The sequence below is a fragment of the Tachypleus tridentatus genome, chromosome 4 (genome assembly GCF_004210375.1).
Source record: "Tachypleus tridentatus isolate NWPU-2018 chromosome 4, ASM421037v1, whole genome shotgun sequence".
NCBI classification, from domain to species: Eukaryota; Metazoa; Arthropoda; class Merostomata; order Xiphosura; family Limulidae; genus Tachypleus; species Tachypleus tridentatus.
The window spans coordinates 13,193,723-13,218,941 of NC_134828.1; the positions used below are offsets into that span (position 1 = coordinate 13,193,723).

Below are 25,219 nucleotides of genomic sequence, written 5' to 3' on the forward strand. Positions count from 1 at the left end.
ACATTTTTTGTTATGACTAACTCACACACACACTTAAGTTTATCCTAACAATACATTTTTTTGTTATGACTAATTATTAGTTTTTAAACGCCTGACTTTGGCATAATTTTTAACCGGAACTTTTAACAGGTAGGAAAGGTCACAAAGAATGGTGAAGAAGCTTACATAAAGGAGGCTGGAGAAACCTGTTTTCGTGGGCAGGACCCCATTACTGTGGGCATGAAGATAACTAAACAAGGTAAAGACAGCCCTTTCTCTCCAACACGAAATAATAATTACTAATTGCCTACTTCAGTGGTTCTCCAACGTTTTTTTTGGCGGCCCACGTGGCTTTTGTTTATCTCAACAGACCGCAATGAGGTCAAATTTCCCACAGACTGAGTTGACCCGCTGACCCAGTTGGTTATTTTAAAGTGTGACTTTTTTTTTCACTTTCTCTTTGTTTCAATTCATGTTTTAATAAGACATTAGAAAGTCTGTAGATTTACCCCGTATAGTTTTAAAATGTCCATAGTTCCAAATATCACTATTAATAAATACAATGAATTCCACCTTTGTCCACGTTACTGACGAGGAGTGGAGTTCCTCGAAATTTATAAAATTCATGTACTAGTTGTTAAATCGAATGGCGAATTGGTCTTCATATATATTTTAGTGTCTTAAACAGTTTGTCTGTTTAATAATTCGGTAGACTAGATTATTAACATCATATGTAATCAGTATATTAAGTAAACTACAGCTCAGAACACCATACATCTCAAATGTGATACATCGCTTCATGGTTCCATCTGCATAAACCATGAGGTTACCTTTAATATAACAACAAAATACAACCGATGCATGAAGTTTGATTTTAAAATTATATTTTTATTACCTGTACTAATATGGAGGATATTGTTATCTACCAGTATCATGTCCACAAGTACCAGTAACATTCGTGCCTGTCAGGCCGCCGTGGAGATCTGAGCTGACACCTCCAACACAAGACATTGGACCCTCTGGCGGTGATTCGTATTGGTATCAGCGTGGCAATGATCGACCCACTTCTCCACCAAGGAAAACTGATACAGGTGTGTTTATTACTTTTACCACACTACACATCTAGTATAGTAGTTGACTCTAAATATATGTATTTTGTACTGTAATACACATCTAGTATAGTAGTTGACTCTAAATGTATGTATTTTGTACTGTAATACACATCTAGTATAGTAGTTGACTCTTAAATGTATGTATTTTGTACTGTAATACACATTTAGTATAGTAGTTGACTCTTAAATGTATGTATTTTGTACTGTAATACACATCTAGTATAGTAGTTGACTCTAAATGTATGTATTTTGTACTGTAATACACATTTAGTATAGTAGTTGACTTTAAACGTATGTATTTTGTACTGTAATACACATCTAGTATAGTAGTTGACTTTAAACGTATGTATTTTGTACTGTAATACACATCTAGTATAGTAGTTGACTTTAAACGTATGTATTTTGTACTGTAATACACATCTAGTATAGTAGTTGACTTTAAACGTATGTATGTTGTACTGTAATACACATCTAGTATATACACATCTAGTATAGTAGTTGACTTTAAACGTAATACACATCTAGTATAGTATGTTGTATAGTAGTTGACTGTAATACTGTAATACACATTTAGTATAGTAGTTGACTTTAAACGTACGTATTTTGTACTGTAATACACATCTGGTATGGTAGTTGACTTTAAACGCATGTATTTTGTACTGTAATACACATCTAGTATAGTAGTTGACTTCAAACGTATGTATTTTTTTCTGTTATATACATTTAGTATAGTAGTTGACTTTAAACGTACGTATTTTGTACTGTAATACACATCTGGTATAGTAGTTGACTTTAAACGTACGTATTTTGTACTGTAATACACATCTGGTATAGTAGTTGACTTTAAACGTACGTATTTTGTACTGTAATACACATTTAGTATAGTAGTTGACTTCAAACGTATGTATTTTTTTCTGTTATATACATTTAGTATAGTAGTTGACTTTAAACGTACGTATTTTGTACTGTAATACACATTTAGTATAGTAGTTGACTTCAAACGTACGTATTTTGTACTGTAATACACATCTAGTATAGTAGTTGACTTTAAACGTACGTATGTTGTACTGTAATACACATTTAGTATAGTAGTTGACTTCAAACGTATGTATTTTGTACTGTAATACACATCTAGTATAGTAGTTGACTTTAAACGTACGTATGTTGTACTGTAATACACATTTAGTATAGTAGTTGACTTCAAACGTATGTATTTTGTACTGTAATACACATCTAGTATAGTAGTTGACTTTAAACATTTGGAAAACAAAAAACACTGCTGCTGTATACATGATCATTTGAATTCATACCCTTTACTGGTCAAATCTGTCACATGACTTTGAAGTAAGAGTTTTGTTACTAAATAAGAAATACAATGATAATAGTTGTTAGTTGCACATAATTGTCAAATATACATGACTGCTTCCATTTACGTTTAGTGCAAGAGATTAGATAGTTATTTAATAAAAATGTTAAAATTAGTGATTTTAGCAGTGACGATTTATCACAGGTTTGTTTATGTAATTGCTTATGAATCATACAATGACGAGTTATGTAGTTTATTTTTGTGGTTTGACAATTGTATTATTACATTATGTTACTAGAATCTTCTAGGGTTTTTTTCTGTTGTTTCACATGATTATTACACAAGGCGTAAAGCATTCCACAAACTACGAGATATTATTGCGTAATAATATCTCGTAGTTTGTGGAATGCTTTACGCCTTGTGTCAAGCTATAAATAAGCATCTAAAATGTAAATATAGATAGTTATTTGAATAGTTGTAGACCGTGTGATTGTGGGTTTAGTCATAAAGAGCATAAAGTAACGATTTTTGAAGCATCACATACTGTATTGTAATAACAGAGTAGAAAAGAATAATTTGTATTGTCAAATTATGTTCTAAAGTAACTGAACCAGCAACTGTGGACTTTGACAAAAGAGAAAACAATTATTCAAAACTCTGGATACAACTATGGTAACCAACAGTTATAATACTGATTTTTAAGTAAGATTATCACAGACTGTATTGTAATAACAGGGCATTAAGAAGAATTCCTCTTTTCAAATTATATTATAAAGAAGCTGAACCAAACTGTGTGGACTTTTTGAAAAAAGACAGTTATTTAAAGCTTTAGTTACAACTGTATAACGAACAGTGTAAAAAACATTTATACATACGTTTGACTTATTTTAATATATTAGTTTAAAATAATTGGACTGTGTTAATCTTTTTTTTTTTAAATTATCGCCAAGAAGTCACAGACACCTACTGTAAAGAATCTAGCCCATACATAAAAACTTGACAATAACGCTTCACGCTTCAAATTACATTCTTATGCAAATATTAGGCTTATTCTTTACCAAACATTCAGTAACATATATATTAAGACAGCTAATTTGGTACTTTAATGTGAAGTTTGTTTTCCGTTTAAGACTTATGAGGATAATGGAAAATTAATATAAACATGTGAAACAGATCATAATTTTATCCATATTATGTTTCAATAAAGATATTTGTCTGCTCAAAATGTGACAATGAATATTTCTTAACAGGACAACCGAGCAAGAATCTCGCTGGTAATTCTGGAAGGAAAATTACACCGGATTTTCTAGAAGTGACATGCCTACTTCTCTTAGTGAAACGTGCAAGAAAAGTATTATACGATTATTAAGCCTAATTGTGGTTATTAACACGCATCCGCAGTTTTTCCCCAAACTTCCTAACTGGTATAAACCAAAAGGCCATGGCCTAGTATCACACACGCAAGGATAATGTTCGATCAGGACGTTTGAGAATAAACAACGACATGTTTATTTGTTTTGAATTTCGCGCAAAGCTACACGAGGGCTATCTGCACTACAAAAGTATGAGAATTTTGACAGGCAGCTAACTACAAGTGATGAACGAACCTGAGCAAATGTGTTCAAAGATGTAACAAGCTTTCGCTTAAAGAAAACCTAAATGAGTTTTGTTTTTTTACTTCTAACAATTTAAAGGGAAGTTAAAAAGTGGACAATAATGAACCTCATGGTATTTGGCCATTCGGTCAATTAGATTAAAATGTAAACTTAAGTACAGGGTTTTTATTGAAAAACAAAAAGGTGTATATTGTCATCGATTGGGTGTTTTTAAGAATACGTAAAACGTATAAATACTTATCAAAAGATAAGAGTTATGATGTCAGGTTTGAAGCACACTTAGTGATACTTTTATATCACTAACTGTTGGCGTTATCTTTAGGGAGAAAGAAAAAAAATTACATCACGTTATATTATTGACTGAAAGTTATTTGTTAAATGTTTTGCTGGTACTTAATCATTCAAAATACTTTCAAATATCAAATTTCTTATTCTTCCATATTGGATTTATATTACCTGTTATTTTGGTGACATTTCTACTGAGATACTGTTTAGGTAAATTTCATTCACTATACGTTTTATTTTCGTTTGTTACAAATATTTTCATCGTTTTTTATATCCAATTTAAAGTACGATTTTCGGATTCCGTAAAAAGTTCTAGCATAAAAACTTGTATTTTATTTCTCAGCATAAAAAACAAATAAACGAGAACAGTGTTTCTTGTAAATAAGTCTACTTTATGAAGACCAAAGATGTGTTGTGTATTTCTATGGGCCTTGTTCAGGTCACCAAAATTGGTTGTTTGTTTTTTTATCTTCGTAAAAACATCTTTCCAGTTAACTGTTACATGTTATTTGGGTTTTTGTATTTTATGTTATTTATATTTAGGATTAAAATTTGTAAAACTGAAGAAAAACTACTAATGTATTTTAATATTAGAATTTTTTACAAGACGAAAAAAATACGTAACTTGAAAAAGAACTGTACATGTTTGAGTTTCTGTATTGTCTTAAATAATTTGTATCTAAACTTGTCTAATTTTGTCAAGAGAAAATTTACTGAAATAACACTTAAAATATATTATAAAGTTTAATTTCACGATTGGCTTTCAAAATTGAACTTCGATTTTTTTTTATCAAGTGTAAATTAAACAAATTTACCCATCAATCTTAAATCAGCGACATGAAAATGGCTTTTTATTTAAATTTCGAATGTACAGTTTATTTGATGTCAAAATCCTGGAAATTCATTTTTTTTTATTATTTATCTGTGAAAGTAGGTCATGTTTCCAAACAAAGTTGATGGTCAGTGTTAACATTATCCAGTTCTTCACACAATATTGTTTTCACTACCAGTACAGTATACCAACGGTTATATGTGCTAGTGAAAATGTTACTTTAAAAATACTGATGACGTCTTTTGAGTGTTAATTTAATTTTGAGAGTAATTCAACAAAATAAAATATAATCTAACTCTACAATCGCTGAAACGTTAAGTTTTTATTCAAAACTAATATTACTACTTTTTACCACCAGGCGGCACTAACGCATTATACGTTTTATTGCCTTCAATATCCAGTGCTTTCTCGCAGTTATTTATCTAAATATAAAGCTCAAGTCAGTTGATTATCTGAAGATTTTTTGACTAAATGAATACGAAAATGTAAAACTTGTATGGTAAATAACTTAGTATATATCTATGTGTGTGTATGTAAACCTATTTATATGCAGGAAGTTACAAGTTACTAACAACTCTTGCATATATTATTTTTACAAAGACAAATACATTAACAATGTGTATAGTAAAAAATAAATGTTTTTTTTTACATTATTTATCTGTGAAATTAGGTCATGTTTCTAAACAAAGTTGATGGTCATTGTTAACGTTATTATTCATGTAATTATATTTGTAACTCAAGGGGCAAGGTACTCAAGAAGGAAAAAAATATATACTGTAAATATGTGTATTTAACTCATTACATTTAATTATGACAGTGTGTAAGCCTACCCGAGTGTGTTTGAGGTTTACCAGTCTGTGACAATTATGTTGAATATTTTTTCCCCATCATGAATTCTAGTTATTTTTCTTATGTATTACCAAATCGTTAAACCTAATGTTTCACTATATTCAAAGTACATTCTACTTACTGTAGCTACGTAGTGTCATTCTGATATTAGAGGGTGTTGAGAGAAGGGCCTTGTCCCCTCTATTTGACTTGTGTGTATCAGGAAAGCTGCTGAAACTGTACAGTTTATGTATAAGGCTTTTGGCAAAGACGGGTGCTTACATTAATTAAAACTATTATATTTTGCTGGTAATGAAAAACTTTTCATAATAAAGGGCTATTGATATACTCTTGCATTTTTTGTAGGTTCCATTCAATGAACAAAATATTTCAAACTGAAGGCACTCAAGCACACTACACTGATATATAAAGTACACTTAACTTGTATAATTAAGCCTTGTAATTTATACAGCTTTATTAAAAACGTACAGTTCCAATAAATATGCGATACAATATCACAATACAACTGCAGTACTCTTTACTGACCAATTACAAGTTGTTTCTGTGCGAAGCCTGTGCATAATAGGACATAAAATTGATGTTCCTTGTAACATTTTGTTACACAATACGTTTAAATAGTTACAAAAAACAATTAATGTGAATGCTATTTATATTAGTTGTTTATAGGACAACTCATAACAATTCCATGAATTTTTTATATCCTGCAACGTGGAGAACCTTAAAAGACTGTCAGTAGTGATACACAAGAAATGTTGTATTGCTAGTGATGACCAATACTGGACCAGTAAAGGTTAATGTCATTATAACCGATACACGAGAAGACATGTAGTTGAAATGTTGTATTTGTAGTGATGACCAATACTGGACCAGTAATAATTAACATCATTATAACTGACAAGTCTTACTGTAATCTATAATTTCACACTTGTACGACTACTAATTTATATCAATTTTATTTAAGTTGTTTCCAAATTACAATAACGGTATGCAGTAATGTTATATTTCCCCAGCTAATGGTTTCCACACAAGGTTTATTAAACATACGTATAATCAAGTGCTACCTAATATAACTCAGTTTAAAATAAGAAATCCTTCAAATTGCTTCACATGAATAAAGACCTTTCTTCAAAAACAAGTAACCATATTTCATATTGAAACAAACGATTTAATAAACATCGCTACATACAAACTAAACAGGGAAATGTATTCACTTGAATGTTCACATCCACCGAATACAGAGAAAATTAAGCAAGCTAAACTTAAATATGATTGAACAGAATATAATACATGCTTTGTGTATGAAACAGGAGAAATACTGTACTTATAAACATGCAAACTTTCGTTTATTTGCACTCTTAAAACTTTTATTACCCTCTGGAAGAACAAGTTAACATTTTTTCAGATTCAACTTCCTTCAGATAACTAGTTTTTTCCACTGTGTTTAAAATAATCATTTCCAATGAAATTTACTTTCTCTTACACTGGTGTCTCAACTGTACATTAGTGAACACGTTTCTTGTGGAATGAATCGTATTCCATTTACTCAGCTTGAATTTATTTAGTGACATTAGCAATAATGTAGTACCCCACGATAAACAGGCCTACAAGACCAAGACTGAAGTAACACATCACTCGTCTGTTACCGCTGGTAGCTCCCATCATTTTGTGTACTCTGTTAAAACTACTGGACAAAATACCTTGACTGTTTTCAAAATCCAGACTCTGTAAAATAATGAATTACTGGATATGTTTTATTTTCACCACAGCATAACAGTTAATAAAATCTGTTAACTTATCAGTTATTATTACTATAATTATCCTAAAGAAATTAAAACAATCACCTTATCTCAGCACTTACTGTAAGTGTGAAACATAACAAACATTCTCTATTTTAAAACTTTACACTGAGGAATATATAAATAATACAACATAAACAAGCTGAAAATAATACAACAAAGACTTTGTTTACTGATTAAAAAAAAAAAATTATATAATTTAGCTTTAACATACAGAAACATGCTTTAAAATACAGAAATACTGTGATTAATATACAACCTGTGTACCATGTCTCCAGCAAAATGAAAACAGTTAAAGTTAAATATTTATATATCTTTTAGTCTACTTTATGGCCTCGACAAATCCCTATCATCAAGGCAACTGGAAATTTCATTGTGATGAAGAGCATTATATCCTATTTTATTCATGTGTAGAGCTGTGCTAAATAGAACTCAAATCTAGAACAGTTCTGGACTCTTGAATGTCTGGAACTATTTTCTTGTTCTTTGAGTCCTGAAGAAAACTTTGTTTCCAGGATTTTAATGGTGGATTCACATTTTTTCTGGAATGAAGCTCAGCTGTTGTATGATATATAACAAATTTTGCACCATTTTGTTTCACTTTTTTGTCTCAACTTAACCAATCGGTGTCCGTATTTTAGACTCAGACAGGACCAAAGGCAGTATTATTAAGTGGTTGTTAATACAATGTGATTGTTAGTATGCACTCCTTGCTGTGAAATTAAAAAATATACAAGCTCATATTTTCTGGTACAAACAGTAGGGAAGTTAGGCTAAGCAAGCCTGGTTCATAGACCTAAAAATACATGTCAAAGCCTGGTCCACTGGTATGTGCAGCAGGTACAACAAAAAACACTTGTCTACACATGAGCAAGCTGTAAAGGAAGGTTACACATGTACTAACACACCTATGTGTATTTTATTGTTTTCAACTACCGTTCAATAAATGGACAAGTTAAACTATAACTTCATAATGTTTCGTTCCAACACAACCCATCACTTCCAAACAATGCTGACAAAAATGTAGTCTCTACATATATATATATATATGAATATTAAGGGTTATTATTAAAACTGTCACTAAGATACACTAAAAATTCAGCTAAACATTTAAGAAACATTTCCAAAAACTAAAATTAGGATAGTATGATGAAAATGGCCATCAACATGACAAAATTTATGGTGAAACTATTAACTGTCTGTTTCACTGTGCTGCTACAATAAGGTTCCTCTAACTCAGCCCTGGTCAACAGTTTGTAGAGTACCCAGATAATTCAAATATCTTCATAAAGCATATGATAGAACTGTTCAAATGCTCTGGTCTTACAAACTAGGTTATTAGTGCTATTTTATATGCAACACTAGACTCGATAAGAATCAAAATAATGGTTAACTCGCCTGATGTCAGGAACACGTGAAAGTTTGCCATGTGAAAATCTGTTAATTTCAATTTTCTATAACTTGCAACAATATTTCTTGTTCAATTGTTATGAAACTTATAAACACAGCTAATTGCAATTTCTTATCAATTTCATCTATAAGGATGACACTTCAATTAACAGAAATCCACTGTAATGAATTAAATCCCTCAACACTGAAAATCAAATGTGCTTTAATTGTTATTTTCACTTTATTTGGGCTTCAGTTCAGGTGTATTTGGACACGTAATGTTTTTTAATTAATGTTTTTCTACTCCAAACATTCCTCTAAAAAATGCAATATTTAACATATTTTAAGATCAACATGTGTGTGTGTGTATTAGTTGTGAATAAACAAATGTGGTTTTAGGAAAAACTTGACTTACATTCTAGCCTACTAAAAAAAAAACCTACGTGGGTGAGTCTAGGTACATTCTGTATTTTGACTAACATTATAAAATGAGAACATCAAAGTACTATATTGTATTAAACATACGACACACATTTTTCACTAGTGGATAAACTTGTGCGATACCTACTAAACCATTCAGTAATCTATTGTGTTCCTTTGTTTCTCCTTCAATGTCAAGAGAAATCTGTAAAGAACAGAATAAATGAGATCACTACCACTTTTATTTGTTAAAGTTTAAATTTTAAGAGTGATTATTCAATAATGGGTAATCACGAGTTACATAAAAGAAACTACTGTTTAAACCATTTCAGTTTTATTTTTCGATACCCAAGTTACTTTACTATGTACGGGTACAAACTATTAGAGGTTTCTATTTTGTTTAAAACTTGAAATTCACCTACATAAAAACATGAATGATTTATTTCACTACCTAAGTCATAAGCTAAAACGTTATTTTTTTTAGTGTCACACACAAAATAAAATAGCTTTTGGAATTGCAACATAAGGTGGTTGTTTTGGGGTTTTTTTCTCATGGAAAACAAGTGTCTGTAAATACACAAAAGTAATAATTAACCCACATTTTTAAGATGGGATATTTTCTGGGATAAGTCCTCCGTCATTTGGCGATTCTGGGCCTCCAATAATTCTTCGCTTATTCTTCCTGAAAGTGAAAGCATTTTAATTTAATATAATCAATCTATCACAATACACATACCTACTAAATACATTTTTGTTGGTTTGTTTTTACAACTGCATAATCTATATAACAAAAGCCTTCAACAACCATTTTCATTTCAACCAAAGTGACTACTCTGTCAGAAACATTTTCACAATTAGGTTTAAAAAGGTGCTACAGAATTTTAAAAAATGTACAGAGAAGAAATAATTATATTGCTAAATAACTCATTGATCCAATTATAAATAAAACAAATTTTGAGGATATTACAAATAACCTCCTACATGGTCTAAACTTGTTTTTGTACAGGTTACAGTGAAAGACAGTCATACCAAATTATTTATTCTCTTAACAGCAGAAAACATATTAACAAGTTAATCCCCTAGAGAACTGTTATTAGTTAACAAACTAGCATGAAATTTAATATGTAAAACTGCTTTTATCATTACATTATCATTATTTTTACAGGGGGGCATGAACTGCACAAATTTTGAATTAACTTCTTAACTTATTTTATTACTTTAAGGAAAAAAGGAAAAGTCTATTAGCAAAATTTAAATGGTCTTAAGACTTAGATGCAACAAATTAATCGTAAATGCTACAACTTGTCCAAAACTTTACTTCTAAAAACATATAACATAGCCATAATGCTACCAAGAAAAAACAACACAAACAGTACTGACTCAATACCCTAATAATTAAAACAATTATAATGTGATGTCACATCTATCCAGTGCTAACAGATTTCACGGTTCCTACCTAATTATTATCACTCTTTGCTTCATAACACTAGTTAGTTATTAATCTATACATTATAATTCAATAAATCCAAGTTCTAACCAGTATGTTACATAATATTAGTCATAGGCTTGAACTTTTAGGGGACCTAATTTAGGCTTAGTTTCAGCTTGGTATTACGTTATAGATACTAGTTAGGAATTGATCTAACTTAGCTTAATTTAAAGGTAAAAACATCTAAAACGTTATTGCTATTATTAATATTACTACTAGTAGTATTACCATTAGTATTAGAGCCATACAAGTTAAATTTTTATGACAACATAAAATTGATAAATTTCAGTTGTATTAAATCGCAATACTATTTTAATCTGTAATTTTATAATTTCTCGTATATTCCTTACCATTTCCATTTCTACTCGCCATTATTTACAGCAACATCCAAAAATTGTTCTTGAAAACTTAACAATGTTTATCAGCCACCTCAGCAAATAACATATGAACAAAAACGACAACAGCGCCACAAATTTTTGATGTTCGTTATTATTAAAACTTACATAAAAGCCTGTCAAATATGACGGGAAACCAAAAAATCGTATAAAACTGTCAGTGCATAAGAGAAATACAAACTTCCCTTTTCAAGGAACATACTACATATTACTCCTGAATCCACTACATATAACTGGGCAAATATTGTACTGGTACCTTTGGATAAGAGATTAAAACATACGATGATCGTGTGGTTGCACACACGCTGTTCTTTTACTTCCGAGCAATTGGCATATTCAGTTTACTTTAACAAAGGCTTTTTCGTCATAATTCTCAAATGTAGACTTGCACTAATTTTTTATTCGAATCCCACCTGGCCTGATGTAAAAATTATATGAATAACGTTGTATAAGACACATAACACCATGCTAAATCTAGTCCTTGGAACTCCGTCCTTGATAGACTTTTATATGGCAGAAAATGTCAGAAAAATTTAGAATCTATTTACGTCTATTGTATAGATTAAATCAAACTAATGGGAACGAGCAATCAAAGGAAAAGGTATTACAGTAGAAAAAGTAGAATTGAGCTCATGTAACTCACAAAATTTAAAAATGTCGAGTGTGACCAACCGACATTTGGCTATTATACGTATTAATTATTTCTTATGGCTTTCCGGAACCTAAATGTCGGTTAAGAATTTTAGGTCCTGACAAACTTATAGTTACGCCACTTGCTTCAGTTTAGTTAAAGCTAAACATTACTGTATTTAATACTATCACTAAATAAATTTATGTTATTCTACAACCTAACGTTAGACCTTTCCAAAATGTTAAACTTTCAATAAGCACTTTATTACGAGTTCCAAATAAAAACAATGTATTTTTCATCAAAATTATCTAGGATTATATCTTGGTATGTTCACAAAATTTTGTTAAATTCTTTCTTATGTTATTTTGATATAAAAACGCTCTTCATGTAAGCCTTTTAAAAATTAACTTTTTTCGTTAAGGGTTTTCCCAACTTCAAACTATCTTTAAATTTATTTTTCATCATGCATAGTAAAAAAAAACTTCTGTTTAGCACGTTGTTGTACAAAATGTCTACTAAAGTATACTTACATTAGCCTTTTGTTTACATCCGTTGAAATGAGATGGTTGTAAAATTTTCAAGAGAGTTTGTTTGTTTGTTTTGGAATTTCGCACAAAGCTACTCGAGGGCTATCTGTGCTAGCCGTCCCTAATTTAGCAGTGTAAGACTAGAGAGAAGGCAGCTAGTCATCACCACCCACCGCCAACTCTTGGGCTACTCTTTTACCAACGAATAGTGGGATTGACCGTCACATTATACACCCCCACGGATGGGAGGGCGAGCATGTTTAGCGCGACGCGGGCGCGAACTCGCGACCCTCGGATTACGAGTCGCACGCCTTCATAGCTGTTTGATAAATTACAATATATTATAGCATTTCGAGGTCAGTAAGTTTCATACAAAATGATATGCCCAGCCAGATATGATTCTATCGAGATATCTTCGAAGAGCACTTACGAACATATTGGCCAAGAAATTAAATAGAATTTTCCCTTTAATTTTAACTAGTTTTAAAATGTCTGCCCATTTACAAGCAGAGATTCAATAAGCTTTCCATTTTCAACTATTCTTTGTTTGCATATAATTAAACAATCAATTATTACGACAGAAAAGTGCAAATAAAAATTTTGCTTTTTATACAATTTGTTTCACTGCACATCTGATGTCTGATATGATATTTAGCTCACTTTCTCCTACGTCAAATCGTCTGAACCTGACATGATGAGCAGTTGTTACTCGTAGCATATTCCCATTGTTTTGCTGTTTCATTCACACACATCTTATTTTGATTTTGGACCTTCACCTACATTTAATGAATGTGCTATTTACATAAATACTGAACATTTCAACATGTCTAACAAGATGAGACAGCAAAAACTGATTATTCTCAAATAGTTCGAAATCAAAAACTATATTACTTTTTGTTGTTGTTGTTTCGTTTGTTGCGACTTTTGTTTGCCTACTACGATATAGTTACAGAAACAAAATTAAATTTGTGATATTTAGAATAACCTTGATGCATGACAATAAGACGTAACTCAGGACTTCCCAAAATCATTTATAGCGAAAGTTTCAGTTTTAAAGGAGTTTGAGTTTTGTTAAAGCAAAGCCACATCGGGCTATCTGCTGAGCCCACCCAGGGGAATCGAACCCCTGATTTTAGCATTGTAAATCCGAAGACATACCGCTGTATTAGTGGGGGGACGTTTCCAAAGGAAAAATCATTATTTTTTTCATGTATTTCGTCCAAGCATAACCTCATTCATTATTTTAAGTTGTAGATCAGCAGATCCAAAGTTCGAACGGAAATACACCTCTAAAAACACTTTATACTTTTCGCGTTATAACTGTGATAGATAATCAGGTTAAAAGTACTTCCATAGAAGCAGGCATACTCTATTTATTTGACTGGCACTTCTAAACTAAAGATGGCCATGCATTTATCTTGGATTTATATGCAAAAACGGCTCGTTTGGGTTGAGAAAATATTTTACATAGAAGAGCGAACAACGTTTCGACCTTCTTCGGTCATCGTCAGGTTCACAAAGAAAGAGGTAACTGACCGGAAGCTGACCACATGTTTGAAAGGGGTTGTGTAACTGAGTGTCGGAATGTAGAGGGCGGTATTAGATGTTTGAATATATAATTTTATTTATTTTATTATATTAATATAGGTATAAAGGCATTCCTTTATATTGGTTTATTTTGGGTTTAAGTTGTTGTATAAGTAAGGCATCTTTAATTTTGCGTTTGTTTAGGTTTGTTTCTTTATTTAGTATTTGAGTGTTTTCTATGGTTATGTTGTGTTTATTTGACTTGCAGTGTTCGAAAACGTTTGAAGGTGACTTTTTATGTTCTTTGAATCTGGTTTCCATTTTACTACTTGTTTCTCCAATATAGAAGTCGTGGCAGTTATCACATTGTATTTTGTAAATAATGTTGGTGTGGTGTTTGTCAGTGTAGTTTTTACATAGTATAGACCTCAGTTTTGTGCCTGGTTTTTGAATAAATTTGGTATTAACTGGAATGCCATATTTTGTTACTAGTTTTTTGCCAAATGTTGGTTATTTGTCTGCTGATGTTGGGAATATATGGTATGCAGCAGTATATGGTTTTGTGATTTTTTAAATCGTGGGGTATATTTACTTTTGTTGGTTGATTTTGCTTTCTGTCTAGGTGTGTGCGTATAATGTTTTCTACGGTTTGTGGAGGAAACTTATTGATGTTGATGAAGTATTGTCTTATTTTGTCTAATTCATCGTTAATTTTATCTGGTGAGCATAGATTTATGGCTGTGTTTATTTGGTTTCTTAGTATGTTGAGTTTTTGTTTCGTTTCATGTGCTGAGTCCCAAGGAATGTATAGTCCAGTATGGGTGATTTTTCGGTGGATTTCTGTTTTGAATTGTGTGTCGGTTCTTGTAATTTTGAGGTTAAGAAATGATATTTGATTGCTTTCTTCCTGTTCACATGTGAAGTTAATGTTGGGATGTATAGAGTTAATGTGATTGAAAAAATTAAGTATGTGTTCTGTAGAATTGAATCCCGCAACCGTGTCATCTACATATCTGTACCAGTATAGTGGTGGATGTAATGCTGTGTTAATTGCTTGTGTTTCAACTTGTGTCATAAAAATATTGGCTAGAACTGATGATACTGGGTTGCCCATGCTTAGGCCATTTGTTTGTATATAGTTTTGGTTGTTGAACATGAAGTTTGTCTTTATCGTGGTGAATTCTATGAGGGTTGCTAACTGGTTACTTGGAATGTCTATAGTTGGGTTAGGGTCTCGGATATAGAGTTCTAAAGCTATCTTGGAGGCTTCAGTGGTTGGAACTTCTGTAAAGAGGGATATAACATCGAAACTGGCCATTAAGACTTTATGATTAAGTTGATTTAGATTAAAATCACGAAACTATATACTGCTGTATACCATATATTCCTGACATCAGGAATTAGACAAAATAAGACAATACTTCATCAACATCAATAAGTTTCCTCCACAAACCGTAAGAAAACATTATACGCACACACCTAGACAGAAAGCAAAATCAACCAACAAAAGTAAATATACCCCACGATTTAAAAAATCACAAAACCATATACTGCTGCATACCATATATTCCCAACATCAGCAGACAAATAACCAACATTTGGCAAAAACTAGTAACAAAATATGGCATTCCAGTTAATACCAAATTTATTCAAAAACCAGGCACAAAACTGAGGTCTATACTATGTAAAAACTACACTGACAAACACCACACCAACATTATTTACAAAATACAATGTGATAACTGCCACGACTTCTATATTGGAGAAACAAGTAGTAAAATGGAAACCAGATTCAAAGAACATAAAAAAGTCACCTTCAAACGTTTTCGAACACTGCAAGTCAAATAAACACAACATAACCATAGAAAACACTCAAATACTAAATAAAGAAACAAACCTAAACAAACGCAAAATTAAAGATGCCTTACTTATACAACAACTTAAACCCAAAATAAACCAATATAAAGGAATGCCTTTATACCTATATTAATATAATAAAATAAATAAAATTATATATTCAAACATCTAATACCGCCCTCTACATTCCGACACTCAATTACACAACCCCTTTCAAACATGTGGTCAGCTTCCGGTCAGTTACCTCTTTCTTTGTGAACCTGACGATGACCGAAGAAGGTCGAAACGTTGTTCGCTCTTCTATGTAAAATATTTTCTCAACCCAAACGAGCCGTTTTTGCATATAAATTTCTCAACAAGTGGGTTTTTCGATATCACTGATTATCTTGGATTTGTTTGTTTGTTAAGTTAAGCACACAAAACTAAACAACGTGCTGTCTGTGCTCTCCCCACCACGACTATCGAAACTTGGTTCCAGCATTTAAGTCACAGTCATTCCGCTGTGCCAATGGGAACTTATCGTAGAGTCTCTTACACAAACCGTTTAGGCCTCATGTCGCTTAAGATGTTGTTCAGGATATAAATACCCAACACCGTTATCCTGTTATATTTCAAGTAAATACATTTTGAATTTTTTTTGGTAAGGTAATGTTCCCAACTCGTGTTGTTTGGTTGTCTTTTGTTCTTCTTGTTGTTTTTATAATTATTTCTTACTTAATTAAACAGATTTACGGATTATTTTTTAAGTTTTAAAAACATATGATCATCTGGCCGCTAAAATGTTTAGTATAAATAAAAAATACCACACAGATTTGTTATTTGTACATAGCTCTTCTTTGTGTGATTTCGCAAGATTTAAATACAAAATTATTCTTTAAGAATTAAAGTGACTGCTTTACAAGCCAGTCGTAAATTATGTATGAAAACTAGAAGACAAAGGAAAGAGAGTATAATTTTTCTCATCATTGTATCTAGTTAATTATTAGAGTGGTAAAAAGTTCTTAATTAATGCTTAAATTATTTAGTTCAAATTAATAAGTATATTTAATGGCAACTAAAGCTATCGTGAAGCAATCTGGGGAATGGAAATTTGAAACGTCTCAGGAAAATTACTTTATATTGACTCTTCCTTAAAAACTGAGCGAGGTGCGGTATAACATATAATATACATTAGTAGTACTAACACAGTTCACAAATTAAAAATGCATTCTGAATTTTTTGTTGTTTTTACAATGTAGCGTTTAGTACATTTACTACCAGTGGCGGATTTAAAGTTGTGTAGGCCATACATCATGTAATTTTACATAGAACTAAATTATCAACAGGCCCCATTAGAACCTTGGTCTCTTGGGTTTAGCCCCTACCTAAATGACCACAAAATTATATGAATTGAAATTAATTCACACAGAAGTAATTTTAAAACAGTATTATAATCGCCTGTTCGTCACTCGTCAACTGTTAACGAGAGATTTAATCGGGTGTTTTGATTTTTGGGTGGAATGTCTCTGCAAGAAATATTAACGTTATATTTATTTTAATTGTTTCAACAGTTCAAGTGAATGAAATAAATAAACAATCCAAATATTTTACAGTAACATATCACCACGTTTTACTTTTCATAGACCAACACTCCAATCGACCATGATCATATTTTAGGGAGACTGGAATACGAAACATTTCGCAATTTAGAAGTGAGTGAGACTCATCGACTTCGAACCTTGGTAAAATTGAATGGAAAACATTTTTTAGCATTTTCTTCTAAAATTTCGTAAGTGATACAGTATTGTAATATATTAATATATGAACCTCTAATGAGCAAATAAGTCAAATTATTTATAAATGATAGAGGTATTATTCACTTGATTAGTGCTTTTAGGCTACTATAAACTTATTTGTAGCCAAAAGCGGCAAGAAATCATATACTACACTTTGGAAGTTAAACGCAGAAGCTGTAGTATACGATTTAATGTAACGTTCAAGTATCGTGTGGTGTTTATATGATTTTGCTTATAACGTTATGATTTCTCATACATAATTTTACGTGTGTGACGTATCATAGTCGGTTATGAGAAATAAAACAAATTATGAACTGCGAGAAAATAATGCATTATTATATAAAAATCGTTCTCTTATTTACGATTTTGTGCCAGAAAAATGTTACTGTCGTAGACATAAGATAAATTACAGAACTTTATTTATGTACCTAAACAGCTTATTTTAATTTATAATTGTTCAATTAGTTCATTAAAAATTTTGAAAGTTAACTAGTGTTTTTACGTTATTTTAAAATATTTTCTTAATAAAAAGATTTTGTAAAAGAGATCTAAATTATTCTCGATCAGCGCATTAATTTGTTTTTATAATGTGTTTTTCAGAAATTAAGAGGAAAGTTTAAGTTACATCACGGATAGCAATTTCAGTCAGAACCTCAATAATATATATATTTTTAAGTAGTTACTATGTATTCTACTTCGTACTGTGATATTATAGAATTAATATTGTTGTAAGATATATTTTGTATTGTTCTAGTTTAGATATTTATAAAAGTAGGACTAAAATATCCAAAATTTCATGGCGACGCGTAAGCCTGGGTACGTTTATACTTATAAAAGTAAGAAATGTGTTTGTTTGTTTGTTCGTTCGCGAACTACTTCATGGTCTTTGGACCAATCTCAACCAAACTTAGTAGGATGATGCAACGGATCAAGGATCATGTCTTTTTGTGGTTCCTACCTGGCTCCAACTAACAAAACCAACGCTAACAGCAAAAATATGCTTGTTTAGATAATGGCTTCGCAGTCTTGGACCAATTTTTATTCCTAAACTTTTTCATTTTGAGTTTTTCCTGAAATTGTTTTTCAGATTTTCTTGGATAAGTTTTAGTTTTTCGTTAGAAATGCCAAACATTCACATTTTTGCCAGGAAAAATGGCAATCAAAGCGCAAGTTTAGACCCTTAAAATGGCAGGGCTACACCTGAAAACCCGTATCTTTATTTTGACCCAAGAAGGATGAAGAACTTTCAATGTGGCTATGAAAAAAAATACTCAGAAGTTTGAACAAATACTGATATTGTAGAGAGAGATTAGTAAAGGTAATAAAGTAACTGTAACCCATTTGATTTTATGTAGAATAAAATAGGTATGACGTAAGGTAACTGTAAAGTGAATTATATATAAGAGATATTATACATATAAATACAAATTATTTATTTAATTCATTGGTTCAAGACCTATATTTAATCCATATACCGCCAGGTGTCTTAGCTTGTTAATTTAATGTTAGCTGTAAATACGAGTAAAAGGTGATGTTAGTGTGAAATAGTCAAAATCAACGTGTGAATGGCGAAGAGAAGTGAGATCGTGTGAAGTTATTCACTGAAAGTTGGTGTTTTTGTAAGCTAATTAGTATGTTAGTACCTGTATGCTATTAATTAAGGACATTTCTATTAAACGTTATTAGTGTATTACTACTACTGTTAAGCTTACTGGACATTCAAATTTTTATTTTGAAAGATTTGTTTGTGAACTTAGACCTACAATTTGTATCAAAACGAACGTAGTCAATAGCAAGCGTTATCCTTACATGAACCAAACTGTATATTAATTTTACCAAATAATCCAAAACGAATCCCCCTAATAGAACACATTACAGCAGTGTTATCAGGTTCTTGGTGATTTCTCATAATTTCAAATAAATAAAAAATATAACACGGTGTGACTCAGTTTTCATCACTGTATTGAAAAATATTGATTCTAGCTCTGGGATTCATGTATTTTGTTCCGCAGTAGAAACCCAAAGAATTATGTACCTTGTTAAAGTTAAGGCTAGTTTTGATTGAAATCATGTTGTTGAAAAGTAGATTACTCGACTTACTAAGATGTCCAAAATTTAGGAAAGAGATATGTGTAATATTGTAGTAGTTTGGATTGTTAATAAATGTTTTATTAACATGTTTTAGTGATTAATAAATGGGATTACCACACAAAGTAAAAGAAACTGCTGTTATCCAACTAGTGGCTATCTCACGACAAATTAGGACTGATTTTGTTTTTGAGAGGCGAAGAATGTGGTATTTTAAGTTGTTAAAAAGTGTTTTTTCTATTAGTTACAAGTGATTAACTCTAGTACAATTTGTAAAGCACTCTCTTATAGTGTACGAGGTCCCGAGTTTGAATTCTGCACACTAGAAACATAAAAAAATTAACTTACCACACTATGTATGCCACACGAAAGTACATAAAGACAAGGCAGCATTTTAAATGACATATAATAGACATCGTGATTGTTACTTTTATAACTAAAAAAATACTTCTTTTGAATGGAAAATGAAAAAAAATGATCGAACAGTTCCAGTCATTTGTTATCATTGTGGAGTGGATCAAGTACGTCGCAGACCCGCGACCCTCGAATTACGAGTCGCACGCCTTACGCGCTTGGCCATGCCAGGCCAAATTATATTGGTCGTTTTCTGGAAATTGTATTGTTTCTTGAAGTATTCTAATTAGATTTCTTAATTGAAAAATTACTTATTTCAAATAGATGACGCTTTGTCTACTAAAATATAATATGTTTCACAGTGATGGATAATACTGTTTTTAAATAAAGTAAATGTATTGGTATTAGGGCTACGTTCGAAGATTGTTCGTTAGCCAGGAGCTCTAAGATAGTTCTAACATTCGAACGTTCGTCAGGTGGTGTTCAAGATGTTTGTTTTCTCTTGTTAACCTATTTAACGATTTTTCAATTAGTAATCTTACATTAATTGTTACCCATCCGTCAAATTTGATCTTTTAAATTATTTAATTATTGCTAGTAATAAAATTCGTTATATTAACTAGAAGCATGGACACCCCCAAAATATTGAAGTTAGTAGTTCCCTTTGTGTTATTGAAGAAGACCATTATGTAGCACATAATGAATTTGTTACGTGGTTATATTGCTTCAATAAAATGTACTGGATGTCTAGTGCACATAACATAAAGGAGGTGTTGTTGTAGAATGGTTGGGTTTAATGAATTTCGCGCAAAGCTACACGAGGGCTATCTGCATTAGACATACCTAATTGAGCAGTGTAAGACTAGAGGGAAGGCAGCTAGTCATCACCACCCACCGCTAACTCTTGGGCTACTCTTTTACCAACGAATAATGGGATTGACCGTCACATTATAATGCCTCCACGGCTGAAAGGGCGAGCATGCTTCGTGTGACGGGGATTCGAACCCGCGGCCCTCAGATTACGAGTCGACTGTCTTAACCACTTGGCCATGCAGAGCCCTAATCGGTTATATATAGTAATCTTATAATTTAAGAACATTCTGTTACAATCTTTCAAAGGATTTGTATCATCAGATAGAATATTACTGGACTTAGCAATGTGAATTGTAACGAAGTGATGAAGCTCTAAAATCGTTTTCATATGATTTACTTATTTTGTGTATGTTACAGTTCTTTATGTGAAATCTCTTCAAGTGTAATGTTTACAGAGGTCAATGATATAAAGTGCACTTATTAAAATATTCTTTGGTAAAAAAATAATAATAATATCTTATGGGCCAATATTTTTAGGGTTCCTATGCCTCGTCGAAAGAACCCGAAACTTCTACAAGACGTTTGTCTTCAAGTAGTTGCAGAATGTATATGTGCACATAGTGTACATTCACCAACCTCCGTTCTACACCAAGGTATTAGCAACGGTGTATTTTCAGAAAATATAAAATGGTTACCGTCTGCTGTAATGGAAAAATTAATAAAGATTGTTCATCAACTGCAACCTGGTGGCATATACTATAATCAACTGGAACTGTTGCTTTCAGCGAATGTCCGAACCCTTTGTCTTCAATACTCAGCATCCAAAAGTTTACGTAACGTACCTCTGGGGTTCCAACGACTACTGAAAAAGATTGCTGTGTGTGGGAGAAATTTAGTCGATCTGGGTTTGACTGGATGTGTTTTATGGAACAACGAGGAATTGGTAAATACAATCAGGTGTCTGCCTTCTCTGCGTCGTTTGGTACTTTATAGTAGTAAACTGAACGATGAGGTGCTTGTGACAGTTGGAGAAACGTGTAACTTTATTGCAGAACTGTATGTTAGTGGTTGGTATCTTTCTGACCAAGGTCTCTTAGGCTTGTTTGGAAGTGCGAGTGATAGGGGTAGGTGTCCACATCTGCACACTTTGGTAATCGACAGCGATCGTAACTACCAACCAAATATTACATTGGAAGCTGTTGTCAGAGTGTTGCAGAACCAGCCACAACTCACCCACCTGAAGATACCAAAGCTCACAGAAGCCATCCTGTTTCTAGGGGGGAAAGAAAACTTTCTTTCAGCTCATTTTTCTATTCGACTTGGCCTTATGACGTACCAGGACGATCTCTATCAAATCCCCTTGACGCCAGAAGAAGTTAAGATCCTGGTTTCCTTGTGTCCCTCACTAAGCGATATCAAAATAACTATTGATGACCCGAGAGCTATCACTGAACTATCTAAGTTGAAGTTTTTGACTCACTTGTCTCTTACTGATTGTAGAAATCATACTTGTCGGGATTTTATGGAAGCTTTCACACAGCTGTTAGCAGAGGTGGGTATGCATATATCCCATCTTGAACTGGTAGCTACAGAAGTTGATATATCTGCCATCAACCGCCATTGTCCACACTTAAAAAGCTTGGAGTGTCTGAAAATACTTCGAATCCTCCGTAGTAGAAGACTTGATCAGGAACTCTCCTACTTCCAGGAACTAAACACTTTAAAGCTGTTTCCATCGGAAGTGAATAGCATCAGTGATGAGGAACTAGTCTTACTGCTTGGATCGTGTCACTGCTTGAAACACTTGTTTGTTGGCTGGTGTGACTCTCTCACCGACGACTGCATGGCACGTGTTTTAGAGAAAAACTCATTCTTGCTACTCCAGGAACTAGAACTGTCTGACATTCCAGCTATTACAATCAATGGGATAAAATTATTACTTCTGTCTGAAAATAATCTTTATTCGTGTAACATATTATCGTGCGATCAAATATCTAAAGCCGATGTCGTTTCTGTAAAGAAAATGGCTGAAACTTTGAATTTAAATCTAACTATTAAATTTTATGATTGATTAAATAATAAATAAAAATGTTAAATAATACTTGTGTATATGCTGGATAAATTAAAGATATTCGACGGTAATTTACAAATACAGTTTCTAGTCACTCGGTATTTATTGTAACCATTACGTAAGTATTTTAAATTTAAAACACGGTGTGTCGTTGTTTCAAATAATGGATAATAAAATATAGGGTTTATTCGTAATATTGTTACGTTTCTTAAATAGAATAACTTATTATGTTTACGACATTTTTATTTGAAACAAAGAGCCTACCAACCTACAGTGCAGGTAATGGATAAATCATGTTAATAAACTTTACAAAATTGTTCCTTCTTCTTTGTAGAATATACCTGCAGTTTATTAATTATTTAATGGTAATTGTATTATTTTATAAACTATTTTATTTTGTATTATTATTGTAAATACAGTTAAGTGCATTATTATTTTTCTCTTTCATGTAAGTTATTCCATCTATATGTGACAAAGAATAAAAGAAAATTCTTCGTGTGAGATTGTTTTTCTTTCACTAGTGGTAAACTGGTATTTTCTTAATTTGTAACGATCAGTATAGGATTTCTTCAGTAACTATCTGTACACTTACAAGCTTCCTCATTCAAAGCTTAGTAGAAAATTACAGTAAATTAATTAATATATATTAGGCTTAAAGAAAAACTTCAAAACATGAGTTGTTCTGACTGTCAAAAGCTTGTTTTGTTCAAAACAGTAAGTTTACGGAATTAGAACTGTAAAATCCGAAGCTCGATTCCCCGCGGTGAATAGAGAAACCATTGTGTAGGTGTGAAAAGTAACAATAACATCCAAAGGTATTTATTATATACAACAATACAGCTTATAATTACATTTCATTATACTTACATTTACAAAACATGTGATAATTAATTTTAACGATAATGTTTAAAAAATTATCTGACATCTCTCTATGGATGTCGTACTTGTTGAAGACCAGATATGTTTGTAGACCATCTCAGAATACAAAACATATGGCAGGGTAAACATCTCAGGATACAGAACATCTTGCAGGGTAAATATCTTAAAAAGCATCTGGCAGGGCAAACATCTCAAGATACAGGGCATCTGGCAGGATAAACATCTCAAGATACAGAGCATGTTGCATGGTAAACATCTCAAGATACAGAGTATTTGGCAGGTTAAACATCTCAGGATACAGAGTATCTGACAGGACAAACATCTCAAGATACAAAACATCTGGCAGGGTGAACATCTCAAGATTCAGAGCATCTGACAAGTTAAATATTTCAAGATAAGAGTATCTGGCAAGGTAAAATAATTCTAAAATGTTCCTAAATGTCTGAAGACAGTTTATGTTAAGATAACTTCTGAATGTATTTTAATGTTTGATAGAAAAGATTGAAAATTATACAGGAATACCTACATTGATAATAATAAAATGATTAGTTATAGATATATACATATGCACGAGTTCTGAGAAGAAAAAAACATCATGGCGGAACAATTCGGTTTGGTAGAGAAGAACTGACGATGTCCATTATACATAGTACAACAGTCATATACGGAAGAAAACACGGTGGATATTTAGTTAATAAAATAAAGATGGCGTTGGCTACTAAAGGCAACTTTAATCAAACTTTTCAATTTGTGAAGACCTTTAAATATAATTGAACTGCGTAAAACTTACAGCAGTTCTCACTAGCCCTAAATAATCACTTCCATAACAAATTTCATCACCCTTTTATTTTTAATACAAGATAGTAAAAAAATGAATTATTAAATTCTGTGACTTTTAAATGGCGTTGAAACAGCTTCGTCGTGATTACATGAACACTTAATTATTATCTTCTAAATTAAGAAAAGATAAAAACTTACGATCCCAGCGTATCCATACGTTATAATAAAAGATTATTTTGGACACAAGTTATAATGTTAAAATAGTTTCACGACTGAAAACATTTTAAATTCAGGCCAGTTTGACTGTACATATTTCGAAGTTTCCCGTGTTATCAATAGAAGCAATCTTGCCAAAAAAAAGGGTCATACTTATTCCTTCTTAATTAGATCATGTGAACTATATGTACAGTTACATTTCTGTACAATTTTTAGAGGAACTCCAACACCGT

The 25,219-nt window shown here is 31.8% G+C and overlaps 3 protein-coding genes across 5 annotated transcripts in view; 2 read left to right on the plus strand and 1 right to left on the minus strand.

The window, feature by feature from the left end:
- The window catches only part of LOC143248585 (uncharacterized), a 65,556-nt gene extending 59,242 nt beyond the window's left edge, over nucleotides 1–6,314 (plus strand). Inside the window, exons 12-14 of the mRNA XM_076497055.1 lie at nucleotides 130–238; nucleotides 909–1,070; nucleotides 3,648–6,314. Of these exons, the coding sequence (XP_076353170.1) occupies nucleotides 130–238; nucleotides 909–1,070; nucleotides 3,648–3,766 (390 nt within the window). The 3' untranslated portion in view covers nucleotides 3,767–6,314. The remainder of the gene's footprint in view (nucleotides 1–129; nucleotides 239–908; nucleotides 1,071–3,647) is intronic.
- A 602-nt stretch (nucleotides 6,315–6,916) lies between these two features.
- Nucleotides 6,917–11,879, minus strand: LOC143248586 (BET1-like protein). 2 transcript variants are annotated; one of them, XM_076497056.1, is made up of 4 exons: nucleotides 11,424–11,678; nucleotides 10,184–10,266; nucleotides 9,733–9,789; nucleotides 6,917–7,701 (listed from the first exon to the last, which is right to left on the minus strand). In XM_076497056.1, exons 1-4 carry the CDS (start codon nucleotides 11,443–11,445, stop codon nucleotides 7,534–7,536), a joined length of 330 nt encoding a protein of 109 aa, XP_076353171.1. In that variant the 5' UTR covers nucleotides 11,446–11,678; the 3' UTR covers nucleotides 6,917–7,533. The 2 variants fall into 2 exon arrangements, with proteins under 2 accessions (XP_076353171.1, XP_076353172.1); XM_076497057.1 differs by lacking the exon at nucleotides 9,733–9,789 and having other exon boundaries at nucleotides 11,424–11,879.
- Nucleotides 11,880–16,492: 4,613 nt separating this feature from the next.
- LOC143248587 (uncharacterized) lies at nucleotides 16,493–23,626 on the plus strand. 2 transcript variants are annotated; one of them, XM_076497059.1, is made up of 3 exons: nucleotides 16,493–16,625; nucleotides 17,633–17,731; nucleotides 21,578–23,626. In XM_076497059.1, the coding sequence occupies exon 3, from the start codon at nucleotides 21,585–21,587 to the stop codon at nucleotides 23,109–23,111; it is 1,527 nt and encodes a 508-aa protein (XP_076353174.1). In that variant the 5' UTR covers nucleotides 16,493–16,625; nucleotides 17,633–17,731; nucleotides 21,578–21,584; the 3' UTR covers nucleotides 23,112–23,626. The 2 variants fall into 2 exon arrangements, with proteins under 2 accessions (XP_076353174.1, XP_076353173.1); XM_076497058.1 differs by having other exon boundaries at nucleotides 16,497–16,625; nucleotides 17,633–17,778.
- The last annotated feature ends 1,593 nt before the right edge of the window (nucleotides 23,627–25,219 follow it).

What these genes read in the sequence shown, in the direction of transcription:
- LOC143248586 (XM_076497056.1), bottom strand. Translation starts at nt 11,445, where the DNA reads ATGGCGAGTAGAAATGGAAATG. An exon ending in GGCGAGTAGAAATGGAAATG is followed by an intron (nt 10,267 to 11,423) that starts GTAAGGAATATA and finishes TTTCACTTTCAG; the next exon opens with GAAGAATAAGCGAAGAATTA. An exon ending in ATAGATTACTGAATGGTTTA is followed by an intron (nt 7,702 to 9,732) that starts GTAGGTATCGCA and finishes ATTATTTTACAG; the next exon opens with AGTCTGGATTTTGAAAACAG.
- LOC143248587 (XM_076497059.1), top strand. Translation starts at nt 21,585, where the DNA reads ATGCCTCGTCGAAAGAACCCGAAACTTCTACAAGACGTTTGTCTTCAA.